The sequence below is a fragment of the Labrus mixtus genome, chromosome 12, assembly GCF_963584025.1.
Source record: "Labrus mixtus chromosome 12, fLabMix1.1, whole genome shotgun sequence".
NCBI classification, from domain to species: Eukaryota; Metazoa; Chordata; class Actinopteri; order Labriformes; family Labridae; genus Labrus; species Labrus mixtus.
The window spans coordinates 17,946,214-17,966,180 of record NC_083623.1 but is presented as its reverse complement, the minus strand read 5'-3'; the positions used below and the strand labels follow the sequence as shown (position 1 = coordinate 17,966,180).

At 40.3% G+C, this 19,967-nt stretch overlaps 2 protein-coding genes across 2 annotated transcripts in view; one reads left to right on the top strand and one right to left on the bottom strand.

The window, feature by feature from the left end:
* Window positions 1-3,380: 3,380 nt before the first annotated feature.
* LOC132984569 (2-oxoglutarate receptor 1) lies at window positions 3,381-4,605 on the bottom strand. The gene has a single exon (XM_061051422.1). It carries the CDS (start codon window positions 4,603-4,605, stop codon window positions 3,682-3,684), a length of 924 nt encoding a protein of 307 aa, XP_060907405.1. The 3' UTR covers window positions 3,381-3,681.
* A 5,311-nt stretch (window positions 4,606-9,916) lies between these two features.
* LOC132985189 (bromo adjacent homology domain-containing 1 protein-like) overlaps window positions 9,917-19,967 on the top strand; it is a 32,490-nt gene continuing 22,439 nt past the window's right edge. The window contains exon 1 of the mRNA XM_061052423.1: window positions 9,917-10,377. The gene's annotated coding sequence lies outside the window, so the exon portion shown is untranslated. The remainder of the gene's footprint in view (window positions 10,378-19,967) is intronic.

The window sequence follows — 19,967 nt, the reverse complement described above, 5'->3', positions numbered from 1 at the left end:
CTGTGTCTCCAAAATGGCGATGGGAAAAACTTATATAAGACAAAATTAAACATTTTTGCTTTAAAGTTGAATTAATAGCCAAATGTGAAATGGCGCTATTGTTTAGCCATAAATAAGTCGCAATTTTTTGCTGCTCCGTCTGATAGTGTGCAGCTGTTTTAGGTGGCAGTCAGTAGCTATTAAAGTAGCCTAGTAGCTTATAGTGCTACACAAATCAATATTTACAGTCTCTGGTACAAACAGAATTTAGCCGGGAAGCGAATCACTGTCTTTCAATCTATGGAGCAAACCAACCTTTAGCAACAGTTTCACTCTTTTTGGTCCCTGTCCAAAGTCTAATGTGTCCCCCAAAGGTGTTTATCATCAGTGACGAAAACCCCTAAAACATTTTTTTTAAATTTGTGAGTTCTTCCATGGATCACGAACAAAACGTAATAAAGGATCAGCAAACCAAACCACTACCCAACTAACTTTAATATCATTAATAATAAAATAGGACTAAGAAATGAGTTTCTGCATAGCGAAAATGTAAATTAAATTAAAAAGATGGTCATGCAAACGTGATGAGGGGAGTGGCTTAGCCATCACTGTTCCTGTGACCCCCATGGTGACCCCAAATGAATATTAAAATATGGCGAATATGCTGCACATATGCGAACAAAGCTATTTTCACATGATAAACGTATAAAATTACATATCTGGATAAAATGTTACCTGATGCATTTGTGTTCTTCCTGTTTGGGAAATACTAAATAAATAAAACAGAAAAGCAAACAAAAACATTTCTCCATAAATATTCAAACAAGGCTACAGTGTAGGTTGATTACTCACCGTACAAGGGTGGACCCAGGCAAAATTAATATGTTTTTACACCAACAGGGCGGAGTCTAACGATTTTGAGGAAGTGAGAAACCCTCATGAGCCGACCCATCTTTTGTTCTCCACGTGGAGGTCTCGTGGCGGTAGACTGCGGCTCGTTCCTACAGGGGAGCCACTCACGCTCACTTGATCAAAATCTTCACATTTATGAACTCTTAAAAAAAATATGAAGCACTATTCAAATAGATGATAATGACGTGAGGAATAGCCTAAAATTCGAAAGGCTGCCACCATGCTTCCCACTCATATTTCTGTGCAGCATGCAATCATTCTGCACAAAGCAACACTTGGCAGTGACTTCCTATTTCCTTCAGGACTATGATATTGTCATAAAATCCAAAGGCATTTTAGGGGTTTATTTTGTTCAAAAACAGGAAATATTTTCAGACCAAAAATATTTATTATGTGTAGCATTAATATTTTTTTTATAGTGAATCTCAAATGATGGGTTTAGAATTAGGCTTTAGTCAAAAAATCTAACACGGTAGGAAAATACAGACAAATAATTACAACTCCAGGGAGGTTGCTTTAATGAGATTCTACAAGTCTGTTGACAAATTGATATCTCTACTCTCTCTCACTTTTCATCACTTGTATTTCAAATACCCTATCTCGGATGTTGTTACATTAGGCTGTTGTTTTCCATATGCTATGTGACAGTGCATAAATACTGTTTTTTCTCATTAAGATATTTGCAAACTGCTTTGAAAACCTGCAAAGGATTACGGAACTCTATGAGCCATTTTAAAACAAACAATATAAAATGTTATCAAATTGTGACGTCACCTTTGTCAAATCACCAGTGGCAGCGAATAATGAATAGTGCTCAGGCTTTGAACTGCTGTTTCAAGTCGTGCATGTCACAGCTGTCAAACCAAGTTTAAAATTACCACGTGCAGGCATAATATTTAGTCTATCATCACAATTTTCAAAAATGATCAGGGACTGTTTTTTTTACAATTAAGATCATGGACATGATATGTAATTTGAAAGTCATTTACATTTTTCCAGGTACAAATCAGGGTGCAAATTAAGATGTCACAACTTAAAAACCAGGTCTTCAGAATTCTGCCAGGCACTCCACAGTATATCACAGACACTCTTAGCTTATTTTATTATTTACAGTGAATAAAATTGCGCTTTATAAATAATGTTTTTGCTGTGAACGACACTGAAACATTTTACACATACACCAGGTTATTTTACGTCTAGTGATTTGAAATGTATAAAGCAACCTATCTTAATACATCTGAGCAAATTGGTCAGACTCAGGAGGAGTCAAGACGAGCAAGAGGGGCCTTTATAGCATTGGTTCTCAATTGCTGGGTCAGGACCCAAAAGTGGGTCACATGAGCCATTTTCATGCCTGGAAAAAAAATCAGATCAAAACGTTTTTTTTAAACATGCTTTCTGTTTCTTTGTTCTGTTACATATTTTGTAACGTCTGAGATCCAAACTGCACGTTTCGGTGCAGGACTGGAAGTTGGTTCTGGTAGCTGGAGAGGTGCCAGGGCACTTCTCAAGCAAGGCACCGAACCCCCAACTGCTCTGGTGCGCTCTCTGCTTAGCAGCTTGTAGCAGCCCCACTCTGACATCTCTCCACCATTGCATGTCCACAAGTCCTGTTTGTGCATGCGTGTGATTCGGGCCCTATGTGTGTGAGAAGCATGTCCCTATAAATAACCCGAGTGTAAACCCGAATTTCCCTCAGGGATTAATAAAGGATATCAAAAAAAAGAAAAGTAATAAATGATCACTTCAGTGCTTAATGAAGTCAGTACAACACACCAACAGATTTAATATTATTATTATATACAGTATATAGACAATAAACCAATCAAAGAATCAAACATTATTTGTATAGCGCTAATTTACAACAAATGTTATCTCGAGACGCTTTACAAAAGATCAGGCAAAAGACCTCAGTCATTGTAATGTGAAACGACACAAAGAACAGAAGTTATTTTTTTAACTGCTCACAAGTGGGTTTGTAATGAAGTCAAATTATTAAGAAGGTCGAAATGTTGATGTAAAGAAGTGAAAGTTTTCAGAATAAAGTAACATTTTTGAGAATAGATTTGAAATGTTGAGAGAAAAGTCAAAATATCGAGAATTCAGTAGAAATTTTTAACTTATTCTAAAAATTGTAATTCAATTTTATTCTCGACATTTAAACTTTTTTCTCAACATTTCGACTTACATCGAAGTGCCTAATGAAGAAAATAACTTCCTCCTCTCATCATTTATTTCTCATGCCTGGCCCTCATCCTCTTCCGTAAGTATTCATACTCTTGTCCTTATGGTTGTACAGCTGTTAGGTGTTTGATTGCATTGGAAAAATAAGGCAACGTGTCAGTTTACTGTTATCAGAGAAAAACAGAGACATGTTACGTCTTTGGTGTTTATTTGGGGTCAGAATGCTCTGCATAAGATTTGCCTGCTCTAACTGCCAGACTGTAAGTGAGAAGAATCTCCAGGAGGAAAATACATTTCTTCACTTGCCAGTGCTTTACTAAGTCAAAATGTGTGCAAACTTAAACAATTTCGCATTTGATTTATCTGAGGGTCTAAAATGATAAAGACAAAATGCTGTCATCTCTTATATGACTACTGTTCAAAAGATATCAAAACCTCTTGTTTACCTATGTTACCTCTGAGTTCAGAAACACAATATCACTGACAGTTTATAACATTAAGGAGCCGTTTTATTGGCAAACTAAATCTCGTGTTTTTAGCTTACCACTTTTTATCGCCCAAATCCAGACATTTCATTAACAAGCCTGCGTTAAAGAAAAATGTAGACTACTTCTTTGTTAAGTTCTTGAGAGTGAACAGGTTAGTCCCTATCCCGTACACATATGGACTGATGGATGCATAGGAAGTGGAGATGAATAACTCCATTTCAGCCCAAAAAGGAAACTCAATTGGGCTCAAAGTCAGATGGAAGATCAGATAGAGAGTCCAGTTTACCTGAAAGAGTCCCATAGCTGCCAGCACGGCGATGGTGCTTCTCTGGAGCTTCATATGTGTACTCTTCCTGCTGAAATGACTCGACCCGCTCACACTCCCCGCCGGCTGCACCTTCCTCCTCTGTTTCATCAGCACCCTAATGATCAGAATGCCTGTTACTGTCACAATGATGAGAGGCAGCAGGTTGCACACAAGGAGGAACAGATATTTGAAGAATTGGTTGAGAGTGGGACAATCATTTTGAGTGCATTGAAAGAAGTCTGGACGGCAGACGCTGCTGTTTCTTGTGATGTTTGCTGTATGACCATGAGGGCTGATGACAAAAATGGGAACACTCAGTAAGAAGGAGAGCATCACACAAACCCCGCTGACCATCCAGGCTAACCTGACGCTGTCCAGGAAAATTGAAAGATTGACTCGTTTGCTTGCATCTCTTAACTTCTGGTAGCGGAAGATGCTGATGAGGACAGTGAAGAGGATGCTGGAAATTTCCCCAAACACAGTCAGGAACTTTAGAAAATTACACGCTAACGTACCAGTGGCTGTTGTGGTGGTGGAAGTCCAGTGGATTATTATATCATAGATGTTCACAATGATAATTTCCTCCAAGTTAGCAACAGCAAGTCCCAAGAGAAACAAGTCGAAGGATTTCAGCTGGGTCTGAAGGATGGAGACAATGAGAAACACATTACCCAGAAATCCAAGGCAGGATATGAACATTGTGATTTCCAGGAGGTTGGCAGAGAAACTGACCATTATTTAAAGTGAGATCAAACTAAATTTCTGACAAGCAGGCAAAGATATGACAGTCCAACATGGAGCCAAGCCATTTCATGTCGCATCACTGACCGGAATCTGTGTGTTATCAAGTCCTCAACGGTGGCAGGAATCATGGTTGCTGATTGGCTGTGCTCATTACAGAGAAAGGAAAAACAAGAGGATGCTGGGAATCATTAAAGTTGTACCTTTGAGCTTTACAAAGATTCATCTTGAGACCGTCATGTGACTGATTGAAAGCACTGACAGGTTTTTCCACTAGATGACATCATCAAATGCAAATCCTGCTAGAGCTCATTCAGGTTCACCACAAGACTTTTGACAAGCTGTATTCTTACTTTCAAGTAAAGTCATATTTCTCCTCCTATCAATGAGGGATGTAACACATTTTGAGGCTCACTGTCCAAACCGTTGGTCTGTATACCCATAGAGAAAGCAAACCATTGCTCTTTTCTTTCCAGATCGTTGACCTTGAGAGACTCAGCAGTGGTTTCCTTACTGATATTAACCACAATATATACTACAACATAGAAACAAATAATGGGCCATTTTAAAGTCTTCAATTTTCAGAATCTTCACCTTTCAAAGAGGAAATATTCTGCTTCTGAGGCTCAGACTTCTATAGAGTTCACAAAGTCAGCCATGTATCTAAACATAGCATACCCGCAGAAAACTTCCTGTTTTCAGGGAAAGCGGATGAGTACACAAAATAATATGAGAGAGGAGTTTTAAAAATGACATCAATGCATGTGGTTTCTTAATGTTTCCTTTGTAAATGTTCAGGATAAACTGAAAAACCAATAGTTAATTACTGAAATATCATAAGGAATATATGTTTGAGTTGCTGACTCTGTTTGTGTGTTTGTTTGTTTGTGAGTGCGTGCGTGCATGTGTGTGTGTGTGGTGGACAAACAGAGGAATACATAATGGGACAGGGGATTCTGGACTGTGTTATTCAAATAGGACCAGTTCATGTCCCAGCTTGTCTCTTTTCCAGTTTTACTGCACCGTCTAGTTAACAAGAGTTCTCTTCAACGGAGCCCTGCATCCTGATTCAGCTTAATTGTGAATCCCACTGTGTGCTCGTGTGTGTGTGTGTGTGTGTGTGTGTGTGTGTGTGTGTGTGTGTGTGTGTGTGTGTGTGTGTGTGTGTGTGTGTGTGTGTGTGTGTGTGTGTGTGTGTGTGTGTGTGTGTGTGTGTGTGTGTGTGTGTGTGTGTGTGTGCGTGCGTGTGTGTGTGTGTGTGCGTGTGTAATTAAAGATAAGCCTATGCCTGGACAGCATAGGAAGTTGTAGTCCTTTTTCACTGTCCAATCCAATCAAAGAGCAGAATCAATTACTTTTCTCAGTTTCTTTATTGTTTCACTGAAGTAAGATCCAATAGACTTTCTTATGGCCATTTTTTATTGCAACTCCAGCTCCGTAGAAATGTTTTTCTGTCTAAATACAAAGACAGTCGGGGATTTCCACCAGCCACAGTCAGTTGTCTTCCTTATTTTGTATACAAACTAAATGGACTGAGCTTCATGGAAAACCCCAACTATATCCTACACTCATTGTCTGAAACTATCTAGGCCTACTGAAGGTTTTCAGTACAGATAAATAAACTATTGTAGGCATTAGCATGTAAACAAGTTCACAGTCACAATAATGACTTTGTGAGGCTCTAAAGGCGGTGCTTTGAGCCAAACAGCTACTCAAAGGCCCGACACATTCAATGTGGGACTCAACACTTTTTTTGGTAAGCTAAAACAGAGAGAGAGAGAGAGAGAGAAACAAAGAGTGTTATACCGGGTCAAGAGAAGTGAAATGATTTACATGCACAATAAAAGAGTTCTAATCACTCATCTGAATTGGCTATTTCATGTTTTCTAATGATAAAAAAAGAAAATAAATTAGTTAGCTATGATTTTTTTTATCTGGCGGAGATTGTTAGCTGCACCTGCATGCCGATATCTATTTATAGAGATAAAGAAATCACCGTCAGATTACCACCCTTAGGAGCAAGGATGTCAATGTTCGGATTCCGCCAGCTTTTCTCTCTAGTGTGTGGACATAAATAGCTGCATACACAAAGGCATGCTGATACATCATAGGGCTTTTCCAATAGAACAGAATACACCTATAGCAAGTAAGACCAGACCATATGTCTATTAAACCAAGTCCAGGCTTTTGTCCCAGTTACAATCTAATCCGTATAGTGGAGATTGTACTGCCAAGGAATAACGTTGGTACACATGTATTTGAAAAACTCTGAACACGGAAACATGTCAATAAGCATAATAAAACGTATACGCTTTTCCTATTATGATAAATCAAAATCTCTTCCAGTCCAACTTATGTGTTGGCACCTTGGGTACGATGCGCCATGTCATTTAAATAACAGTAAGCAGCAATCAGACACACATATCTCTTGCCCATCAATCTGTCAAGCCAGTAGTTCAAGAGTTATATTGCTTGATGGAATAATTACATTTCTGGTCCCTGGTTATGTATGTGCCAAATAGTTTGTTAAATTTGGTTTAAAAACAACCTCAGTAGGGATATGCTCCATGAATCTCACTGAACTAGAGTTATTAACACAAAGACATTTCTAGGTTATTACAAGTCTCAGTGACGTAACCCGCTGACACTCATCATATTGGAAATGTGTGCTGAATAAATTTCATGGTTGCTGAAACATCTGGTATGTTTCGCTCGTCATCACGCTATATATATACTAAACTATAAAAGATACACAAACAAAGGCAGCAGTTCAAGGTAATTGAGGTGGGATCAGTTAAAACGCTTAATTAAGTAAAAGCTCATCAAAATGTAGAATAATTAAAAATTCTACATTTTACCCATTATTGTAATGATGTACAAACGTAGTTCAATTTGACATAAAACCATATCATTAAGTGAAATGAAAATGAAATGAATGTGTAAAAACACTTCAAATGTAAGTTTGCACATGACAGCAACATTGTAGGGTTCCTCTGCTCTTTACACATAAAGATGCACACACCTGTGAGTCTTAAAGGGGTCATATTATGCTTTTTCTGGTTTTATATGCCCTTTAGTGTGTTTTCCAAGTGTCCTGTGCATGTTTAGGCACATCTATGTGTCCGCAGAAACGCGGCTTCTCCTACGTCCTCCTGTTAGCTGCAGCATTAGCCGCATGTAACGCTCGGTTCTAGCCCCCCTCGAAAAATGTTTGCCAGTGTGACGTCTTGTCAGTGTGACGTCTTGTCAGTGTGATATCACTGATCTAAGCCCATTGGCTCGTTGTGGCAAGCCCAGCAGCTCATGTTGCACGCCCATTAACTTCTGTAGCACGCCCACGATATGTCGTAGCCTGCGGTAGCACAGTAGTGCTAAGGTGCTAATGTTTTTGCTCGGCCCTCGTAGCCGAAGTGGCTGCATTCCCAATATGGTAAAAGGGGCGGGACATTTCCGAGAACCGTGCTGAGCGACTGACCAATTACGGCAGAGCCGACAGGCCGACCAATCAGATCAGACTTGGCACACGTGGGGAATCTGAACGTGGGCACTTCAGAGCCTTAGAGAGAGAGTCAGAAGTGAGCCGGTGCATGGAGCGGCAGTACATGAAAACAGACACTTTTTTCAAACTTTAGCTATTGTGAACATACTTTAGTAGGTACATAGATTAAATATATGAACCCCAAAAAGGGCATAATATGAGCTCTTTAAGTTTGTATATGTCCACTCAGTGACAAAGGCTGTATACTAATACATAATACATCCAACCTTCACAACAGAGCCCTTGGTCTCTAGCTAGACTCTTCACCTCTGTCGCCCCCCGGTGGTGGAAGGAACTACCAAACTCCATTTGTACCTTTAAGAAAAAGCTCAAGAAACAGCTCTTTCATGAACACCTACGACCTTAACGATCTTCATGATGATGACTTTGTTTGATAATGATAATGACGATATTTAGGATGGCTTTGATGCTGATTAGAACTCTCAAGAGCAGCAGTCGATGTTGTTGTTGGTGATATAAATAACTTTTTATTTTAAAAATAGGGCTTCGCCTCTGTGCACAGCCTGTCAGCGTCCTGTGTCCGATCAGACTTAAAGCTGTTCGATGGCACTCACTGATGTTATTTCCTCCTTTCTAGATTCGCAAGCTGAAAAGTTAAGGAACCCCTGGACTTTGTATGCCTTTATTTAGAGACAGGACTTAGAGAGAGAGAGAGAGAGAGAGAGAGAGAGAGAGAGAGAGAGAGAGAGAGAGAGAGAGAGAGAGAGAGAGAGAGAGAGCCACAGGTCAGATCAGAACCCGAGCTGTCTGGAGGACTGCAGCCTCCATGCACCAACCATCTACAGTAGTTTTTTTTCACAATAAGGAAAATGTATCTATAAAGACCAAAACTGTTTTTTGTACCAGGCTATAGACATGTTTGTTTCTGTTCTCAAAATATTTAACATGGGGCTCTAAATAGAGATTATTTGGTTTTGGGAGCCAGCCTCAAGTCCACAATTGACGAACTGCAGTTTGTAGGATTTCATGTTTCGACACCAGAAATTGTAATCACAAGTCGTAAATGAAATAATGAGTTTCTTCAATACACAGAGTTTTTGGCTTTTTCCCCCTTTACATTTCACTGTGACTGTTTAGGCCTATATTGCGGAAAATGTGATGTTAAGCAAAGCACAAGTTCCAGGCCCCCTGAGGCAGTTGCCCACCAGAAAGCCAATGTCCATTTCCTGTCAAAGTGAAACCTACACTACTTGAATCCTCCATAGATAACTGGCTCATGCTTTGGGGATCATGTAGGCTATTTGCTATGGACAATTACAAATACGTGTTCAGGTCATTTTAAACCTAATTTGGGCTCAACTCTGGGCATGTGGCCCCTGACATCACAATGGGAGATGCTTCCCTGGCCTCAATCCGACTGTGAGTCCTGCTATTTAGCCAGGTGCTTCCATACTTCCGCGCATCCCTCCGGAAAGTTACCGGAGACCTAAAAAACAAAAGCCCCCTTCCTCAGCAGCTTAGCGTGGATACCCCTTTAAAAGCCTCACCATGCTGCCATCACATGCTTCATCGCAGAAGTCGGGTGAGGATGTTATTTCGGTTGTTGTGTAAAACACACTTCTTTTTTTATATAGCTTAGCCTAGTGTGCAATCTTAAGACTGGGCAGACTTTTGCGGAGGACTTCTTCACTTTGTACGGCATATAGAGAGGAAAGGGGGGGGGGGGTCGACCCACCCCTCCTGTCAGCGCTGCAGTCAGTCAGTCAGTCATGTTGTGCTGCTAGTTGTTGTTCAGTAGCAACACACACACACAGGGACTGGTGCGCAAACTGAAAGCTGCGTGCGCTGTTAATGCCAAGCGGCGGATATTAAGCGACGTGTGTGCGGGGCTACACTGACTGAATCTCCCGCAGAAACACTCCAGGCTTGCTTGGCGATGGGATAGAAGCAAATAAAACATCTTGAAAGAGCCTTCTCTCCTCGGAAAAGGAGTGCTGCCTCTTCTTGCGAGACGAGAGTTGTTTGCTCCGTCTCTTCTCTTCCTCTGCTCGGGCTTTTTTTTTTTTTTTTTTTTTTTTTTTTAAAGGGTTTTCCTCGAGTGGAGTGCCGAAAACATCGGCGACATTCTGGTTTTATTTCCTTCATTACCGGACGGGACTTGCCTTTACCTCGCCGTTTGGAAAACAAGGTACCCCTGGCTGGCTCCTCACACCATTATAAATTAGACGAGATAGTGCTTGCCTGCTGTCACACGGAGCTTCGGTGGGGTAAGTAGCGGCGGCTGCTCTACATTATCTTTTCCTCATTGAGCTTTCTTTCTTTTGACATTCAGGCAGAGCCTCTTTTGTGCACGCTCTTTCGCCGTGTGTCGAGGACGTTGCACAGGCAGATAATGGCCATGGTGATGAAGGAGATTCTCAGGGAGTGGTACTCTGTCGGACTGGCCGTGCAGTGTGTGTTATCATACCCTCGCACCCCCAACCACCATCAACTTCCCCCTTCGGCTCCACCGCCACCTTCACAACCAGCAGCAGCAGCAGCTACTCATTTTTTAGTAGGCTAACATAACATTGCGATAATAATAGTGTTGTCCGCGAAAGGGACTGGAACAAGGTCAAAGATAGGGACATTAGCCTGTAAGCTCTGTAATGTTATGATTGGCTGGTTGGATGTGAGATGTGTTCACCTGGTTATCAGCCCCTGTGTGTTTGTGTGAAAGGCTGGTCACAAACTTCATGGCTGCAGTGGTGTGTTTTCGGGGTGTGCTTTAACAGTCTCTTTGTATGTCACTTATGTTGGGGCTTTAACTTGTTACTTAATACTCAAATAACAGTGAATAAGTTCCATCATTTCAACAACAGTCAGATGGCTGTTCACCAATCATTTTGGCTCTGCCACTGTCGCCATGTGCTTGCTCATCGGTGTATTAATGATTGATCTCGATGCAGACCAACCATATGTGTCATGGGATAACTTGTTGTTGGGATTTGCTGCTATATAAGTGAATACAAACGTATCAAAAACGCTTGGAAAATAAACCAAATTGACATTTTACCGATCATGTCATAATTGCAATGGGCTCATAGCAAACCATTATGACATGACAGATCTGACAGCTTCTGCTGTCTGTGAATGGTTTTTTTTTTCAGCACCTGCATTAATGAGAAGTTATTGAGGAAAAAAGTTTCAGCTTATGGATCTGAATTCAGACATGTGAAAGGATTTCTTTCATTAGTTCTTGGTCACATTCAAAAGAAACAGGGACCTTTTTGTATGGAATCATTCGAGTGTGAATATTTCATCTCTTTGAAAAGTGGCCTATCAAAGCCCTCAGTAAATCAGGCCAAGCTGTCTGTTTGATATTAAACTGACGGCAATCTGAAAAAACATCATGATCAATCATATAGATTTTCTTTGAGTCATTTTTTAACTCAACCTGTTCTTTAAACAACAGCAATAGCAATACTTGCTATTCATGCTCTGTTAATATAGGAATAGTAAATTGCAAATCAATGTTTAAATAATTGAGCACAGGTAACAAGTACATCAGGAAATCACATTTAAACTGTACATTTATATGCAGCAAATAGTATGCACAGAATCACAATAGCCTAAGCAGAAAATGCCCGCAGTGACTGCATTATAGCTAATATAAAAAATTAGCAACTAGGCAACTGATATAGGCTATAGGTCTCTTTTGGGTCAGTCATTTGTAGCTCTGTTCCTGATGAGGGAGGAGGAGGAAGAGGGAGAGGGGCAAAGCGGCACTGAGGAGAAGGTCTGAGTTGAATGAACACTACCTGTTGCTAATTTGCTGTTGGTTGCTCACAGTCACCAAGGTTTTGTTTATTTACAGAGTTAGGACTGTGAAAAAATAAAAAACATTTCCTAATGCATCCATTAGGGCTGTGCTAAAAAAATATGGCAATATATCGCCATGTGCTCCTAGCAAATACATGTATCGATGCAGATGTTACAGAATCGATATGGCTTACAAAGCTGGGATGACAGTTTTGAAAGACAATTGACCTATGGCGCGGTTCACAATAACACCATAACCATAGCTCTGGGTTTCAAATATTTTCATGGATAGGATCTCTGAGGACCTGAATTTAAGTGTTTTGAGTTGTAGGATCCTTAATATGCCACTGCTGTTATTCTCAACGATAAAGAACAGCTGTTGTAGTGAATTCTGTGAAGAACATGGTCATTATAAAAAAAAAACCCAATGTATATCACGATATGTATATGTATGGTAGTGTGGCCTCTGTATCGTGGTATCGAATTGTGAGGTTGTGGGAAATACCCAGCCCTAGCAACCGTGGACAGCTTATAAACCATGGTAGGTGGGATAAGCTATTTAAATCAAATATATGTGACAAATTGGACAGGTATATTTGAATACATTTGAATTGCTGCCTATCTGCAGCTTTCATTGGGCAAAAGGTGGGACCCGTACATCCAAGACAGGTTGCCTGTCAACTATAGCGCTGACATATAGAGACACACAAATCTTCACACTCACACCTATGGGAACTTTAGAGTCACCAGTTAACCTAACAAGCATGTTTTAGGATTATGGGAGGAAGTCAGAGTACCTGGAGTGAACCCACACATGCTCAGTGAGAACATGCAAACTCTGACCCACTAAAGTCCCTTCAACCAAGAGCTGGAACCAGTCACCTCTTTGCTGTGAGACAACGGCCACTGTCAACTGTGCAGCTAGCATCATTAAACTTCTGTTTTCTTTATTTTGACCTTCCAAAATTTCTTTAAACAGCTTTAACTTCAGCCTGCAGTCAATGTATTTTGCAGTAGTAAGAAGTATAGAATTTGCCAAATGAAGCAGAGTAGAAGGTTAAGGTAGCAATGGGCAGCTTTGGCTCAGTGGTAGAGTCTGTTGTTCTTTAACCTGAAGGCTGGGGGTTCAATGCTGAAGTGTTCTTTGATACGCCAGCGGCATGTGAATGGAATAGTACTGTGCTTGGGCAGTTATTGCTTACTTTAGGTAGCGGTGTGAATGGGTGAATGTGACATCATGTACTGTAAAGGTGCTTTGATTGGTTACAAGGCTAGAAATACAACGCCCAGTCCATTTACCACCAATGCACCTCTAAATGTACCGGTGTACAGGATTTGAGAAGTCGTACTAATTTTCTTCCCCCCATGTTGATCAGTTGCACAGCTGGATAATAAAATGTGGTCTAATTTACAGGAAGATAAGACTTTAGTGACTCTTTTCAAGGAGTAGTTCCTCAACACTTTGCTAATTAAAGCATTGTTTTCTCTGTTATAATCACCATCAACACCTTACCCTCTCTCTTGTTAACACTATCAATAATGATCACTTCTTTGTCTGCCATCTTCTTATTCAGCTCCTCTGTTCGACTTTCTTTCAGTGTAAATGAAAAGGCTGATCTGCTGGCCTATCTCTGACACACGGGTTTATTGTAGTTGAACATTAATCTTTTGGAGTTACTTCAGCAGACAAATACTTCACTGTGCAGCACCTCTTTTCTCTCTGGTCCTTCAGACCGCACCCCACCTCACTAAAGCATCATAAATGTCATAAAACCTAATGCACAAGTGTTTTAATGACTCGCACCTAGACTCTGTCATTAAATAGCCATGCAGGACTAATAACAGAGCCATTACTGTAAGAGCAATCCACTGAGTATTGTCTGTGGACCTCTGCCAACACACAAATCTAAAGCTTTAATCATCAATTAAACGAAGGCTGTGAGAATTATTTACAGATTAGTACTATATATTGTAAGTTAAATGTATCCCTATGTTTATTGTCATGTATATGTATTTATTCCATCACTATCATCCTTCATTAATGCTAATTGTTTAGAATATTTTTTTTTCATTCTGTAATGAGCATACAAAAAACAGACTCCTAGTCCTGTAAACTGTCCATTAGACATTCTGGAAAAGGAATTAAATATCTGTACTTTAATTAAACATCATAGGAGATAGTTGTGTTTTACTTTTTCTTTTTTTTTTTCAAGCTACTTTTTTACTAACAAACCACCAAACTACGGAGGGAAATATTTTAGTTTTTTCTTCTTAGTTGTTAATAATTAACGTTTAGAAAAGATTCCTTACAATTATCTCTTGCTACAGTTACAGGTTCAAGATGTGATTTGTCAGCACCTTTCTGAAAAAGACATTCCCCCAGTCAGTTGGCTTAATTTGAATAATAGTTTAGACCCAAAGATATACATTTAACCAACATTTCACAGAAAGCACAATTTGAGAGAAAATGGCAAAAAAGCGTATTTTCGCAGATGAAAATTAATTTGCTCCTCTCCTTTTCCATTTATCATCCGTACACTCCTGAACTTATTCTTCATTTTGGATTCAGAGTTTAAAAAAAGTACATGTTTATAACTTGGATTAAACTAGCACTACAATGGGCAGCTCCAACAGTAAAATGTTACATAAGGGTTAATATATAATAATCATATTGTTATTTGCTTTTTTAAAAAGATTTATTTATGGGCTTTTTGTGCCTTTAATGGAGAGATAGGACAGTAGATAGAGACGAAAATCAGAGAGAGAGTGGGGAATGACATGCGTGAAAACAGCCACAGGTGGGATTCGAACCTGGGCTACCCGCTTGGAGGACTATAGCCTCCATACATGGGGCGCACGCACTAACCACTGACCCACCAGCGCCCCAATAATCATATTGTTGTTGAAGAACAGACTCTCCATGATAACAACCGGTTCACTATTCATAAACTTGTTTAATAAATGGGTACTTTAATAATTTTGATCATTTCAAACACAATATTAATTTGGAATCTTTTTTAATTGATTTGAAAATAATGTATTTCTCCCACTAAACAAATAGTTGGACTCAACTGTTAATTATGAGTTGCCTTCATGTGTCATTTTCATTGACATCAAATAAACCAGACTTCTTTCCAAGGATTGATATGATTACAGTTAGTCCCCTAGAGTCCGTGATAAGAGCCGCATCCCTAGGAACTAGGCCTGTAACCGTTTTTGTGTTCCTCGGTTGTGGAATACAAATTATGAATGAAGGGAGGTCATTTGTTCTTTTAGAAAAGGGTTTCTTTCTAATCACAGTAATGACATGGAAAAATAGCCTGTCAGTGGTGGTCTTGACTGGTCTTGATTTAAAATCCTGAGTCCGCTCAGTCTGAGACCGAGACAACAGTAAAGATGTAGCGCATCCGAGATGAGACCTTCAAAAAGTGGTCTCGAGGCCGGTATTGAGACCAAGACCGATCTCCATCATACTGGTACTGTCAGCTGTATACCAAAGTGAGTCTTCTCTGAAATGATACAGTGTAAGGCTTACTTCATACCATTTATCTGACTGGGCGTTTTCTTACCTCATACCAAGAACACAGCAGAACTCAGGATAAATACCTGAAAAGTGTGAATAAATTCTAATGTAATAGACCTGTTTGAAAGACTGTGACACTGCGAGGGCATCAAGGTGTGTTTACTCACCTCAATGACTGGTTGTCATTTGAGCAGTGTCACACAGGAGCACCTTGTGATGAGAGCAGAGATTAGTGTCACGGTTGCTTGGTTTCATTAGAAGAGCCTTGTTTATGTTCGTTCACCGTCATTGTCCTGAAGAAACTCTGTACCTGCTTCACGCCAGGTCTGCATGACTTCCCTTCTCAGACTAAAATCACATCTGTAAACTCTTTTCTACGCCTGTAATGCCTTACTGCTAAACATTTCTATGGCAAAAGCTAGCAGAGCTGACCTTGTGAATTACATGATATCTTTATGTCTGCTACTGTCCTTTCACGGTCATATATAATTTCATAATTAACCCTTGGTGGTGCTTCAACTATAGACGCTCTGCCCTTTTTATTGAATTCATTTTCAATGCTCTGCCGTACTCTCTGTCCACAGCGGGTCTGAAGCTTTCATATCAGCTCTATGTTACTGAACTAGTTAAGCTGAGAGTCAGCGTGTGTCGTCAGCGCTCAGATCCACGTGTGAATGTTTGCACACAGGTTTGATGGTCTCTGAAGCCTTGTTCACACTTGAACAAAACTCCTACTAAAGTTTACCCAGAGTTTCTCCTGCCAGTACCCATAGTATTTTTTCTGCAGGAAGCCTGAGTGAGCTGATGTGAGAACGCATGAGGATATAATCAGCACAATTCACTGAAACTGGGAGGGGCTGTTGCTGTTTATTCCCTGCGATTGGTGCTCGTCCATAGACTGTATGCATGTGACCGGTACGATCTCTGTAATTAAACTGCTGCATTATGATATGTTCTTCTCTGCTCTTTTGTTGATATTGTGTTTCTGTCAAAGTACACATAGCATTGATATAAAGCCAAAAATTCTCATCACAGAGTCGTATAGTAGACTCTGTTGCTTCGTCTGCCACTTCAGCATTGTTCATTTTATGTCATGTTGGCGGGCTGACGGGGATAGTCTCCTGCTGTGAGGGGCATGTGTGAATGACCAGATCAGAAGGTATTTCAAGGGCAGTCCGCCTGAAATTCTCCAGAATTGTTCAGGAGTGCATATTTGAAAACAGCTCATTTGTCACTTTCTATGATCCGCCAATGTCTGTGCTTGTCTCTAATTATCCTTCCAGGATTTCAGAATATTTTTTTTTCTGGTTTGGTTAGAGCCTGACAGATATATGGGTTGGCCGATATCATCGAGCAGAAATATTGATGTTTTCTGATATGTCTACATGGCAACTTTTCTACAGGTACATTTCCGAACAGCTTTTTTTCCGCTCACATTGCTCTTACTGCCAGGCTGCAACACATGATCAATACCATCACAGCTGAGGAGACGCTGGTCTGAATAAGAATCCGTCATGACTAGTGAGACATGACCAAAAAAAAAACGAATACACTTTTTTTAGCTGAACAACTCTGAAGTTAGTAAAGTCAAATGGACCCTTTGTTATTTATGTGAATTAAAAAATGTGTTAGGAATCTAATCATAATGTTTTTAACTTAATAGGGACTGCCAGAAATTCAAAGTCACTGCTTGTTAAAAAACGTAGCAACAATTAATCTTGTGCTTTTTGACAAATATGCATGTCTTCTGTAACTCCTGAGTACAGCAGAGACAGCTACAGGAAGTGAACTCGGTTTGTGTCTGTTTGTGTCTCTGACTGTCAGAAAATGTGTTCAAGTGAATCATTGAATGAGCAGACTAAATCTTTAAAGTGATACTGCTTGCTAAGTCTGTGAGCGTGACACATTCACCCCCCTGAACTTTCACGGTTATTTTAACAGACTCAATCATATCAAGGAAGAAAATCCTCATACTATTCAACATCAACTCCAGATGTAATCCTTTTTTTAGCAAACAATGTTTCAAAGTGTGAGGCCTGTTTTTTGTTTTAGAATACTTAATTCAGGGCTTTCACACTTGAAGAACACTCCTGATATTTGCAGGAGGGGCTGTATGTGTGAACACACACAGCTGAATTTCTCGCTCGGACTTCACCCGGAGGTTCCCCTGCCTCACCCCTAGTATTATTTTTTCCACAACAAGTCCCAGTGGGCTGATGTGAGAACGAAGCAGGATATTCTCAGGAGAATTCACCTTGAGCCAATGGGATAGGGAGTGACGTTTCTACTGCAACTGCTGCACGCTGCTTAGAGTGTTTGCATGCAACCGCTACAATCTCCGTGCACGTGATATGTTTATGTTTTCTGTTTTTTTAGCATTGATATAAAGGCATATATTTTGCTTTGTTTGCTACTCTCGACTTGTTTTTACGTCACGTCTTACCTCTGTAGACCCCCCCTGCCCCCACCTCCCGTCTGACAGGGATAGTCTCCAGCTGTGAGGAGCATATGTGAACAGCCAGGTCACAAGAAAATGTGGAGCAATGCTCCTGATATTATCTAGATATTTTCAGGAGTGTATATGTGAAAACGGCTTAAGCTATACGACTGATTTTGTTCCTGTCCCTCAAACAGATATTTATTCTGGCAATGTGTAACGTCAGCGCTAGGAATGTTAATGATGAATCTTTAATCGATTAATCACTGTTAAGAATTAAACCGATTAAAAATTAAATTACCGACAATCTGTTTACAATTTTACCGCGGCCACGTATGATACCATTTTATTCCAAAAGAGGTCGCCCTCTTTGCAACTCATTTAAACTACAGTTATTACTACTAAGGGCGCGGTCTCACTGGCCATCCGTACCGTGCCCAAGCACGCCTCAACGCTAAAGTCCAGTTCGTTTGACCAGTGTGACTGCTCCGTATCGTGCTCAGGCACGCTACACTTCCTTGGCTTTGGCACACTTCGGAGAGGTGTGCTTTGGCACGGTACACTTAATGCACGAGCACAAGCACACAACGCTGACAGCCTTCATTATGGAGAAATCCAGAGTTTCATGGCTGTATCTGACTAAAATGACACAATATAAGACACAAAGTAGCTCTCATGTTCTCTGTGTTGGACTCGGCTGCGCATCTTTTTTTAAAATTGATTTATTGCTGTGTCTGATTAAAATGACTTAAAATAAGCTGCAAAGTCAGTAAAATAGCTGTAATGCTCTGTGTTTCTCTCTCTCTCTCTCTCTCTCTCTCTCTCTCTCTCGTCCGCCTGTTTGTAAACTGAGCACGCTTCATAATAACATAAAGCGTGCATGTGTTGTATTACAACGTACAAGAGGTAATCGTGCTTAAGCACGGTTAGTCCTGGCCAGTATGACCGCGGGCCGTGCCGGCCAGCGTGGGAGTGGCACAGCGGGGGGGCCAATCGTGCTTGGGTACAGCACGGTACAGATGACCAGTGTGACCGCGCCCTAAAGCCTACAAACCAGAAGTCATTGTGAAGAGACTCAGATGGTTTAATTTGACTTTGATACAGAACTTTATGATGATTTTAAAAAGGAGTTTCATTCGATCAGCCTTGGTAGTCTAGAAACGGCAGTAGCGCCACGTTTGGCACCGCGGTTAAATAAGGACAGTCGTACGTTGTTTTCAAGCGAGACCGTCGTTGTTTTATTAGTTCAAACTGTACATAACATAAACAGAGAATTAGACGTGCATTTTGTGGCACATTAATTATTAATTATTAATGATGAATCAATTATTGATCGTTAAGGTGTTCCACTATCGGTTAAGAAAAATTACTGAAATTTGCAACCCTAGTCAGAGCCATTAGGACGAAACAGCGCTGTGTGTATTTGCACAGCTCCCACAGTCTGTACACACGTTGTGCTTCTTGTGTCCACAACGCCACAGCAATGTAAAATCCCTCTCTGGGAAACCAATATTATGCTGTTGTGGATTCAATGTAAAAGTACAAAGGGGTAATGATGGCAGAGCTTTTTTAAAGTGCTGCTGAGGACTCACAATGTAAAAAAAGAGCTACATCTGCTTTGAGTGGTGGGGATGATTAATCGACTAAACAACACACAACCTCTACCAATACAACTGGGGTCTGAGTCTCGTGTGGACGCTGAAGTAAACGTCACGATAAACTAAACCACAATGTTTTTTTCTGAACTGTAACTGGTTGTTTTAACCTGAACCTAACCAAACGAACTATTTACAAGTTCATCTATATAAAAAAAAAGAAGGTTAAAGCCAAAATCAGTTGGTTGTGTGAGATGGGGCATGAACCCTGATGCCTTGCGTGCAGGCTGAACACATCCCATCACCTCACCTCGTTAAATTTCAACAACACGACTTCTTCACTGGTGCTGAATATAAACATTGGATGTTTAATCAAGCAGTGTTTAATCATTCAATATGAGCTCTATTACAGGGAGTGTGATGGTTAAGACACACTAAGGATGTACTGCAAAGGAGAAGGATGAGAAGAAGGTTAACTGTCTTTCCAAAACTCTCTTTGGG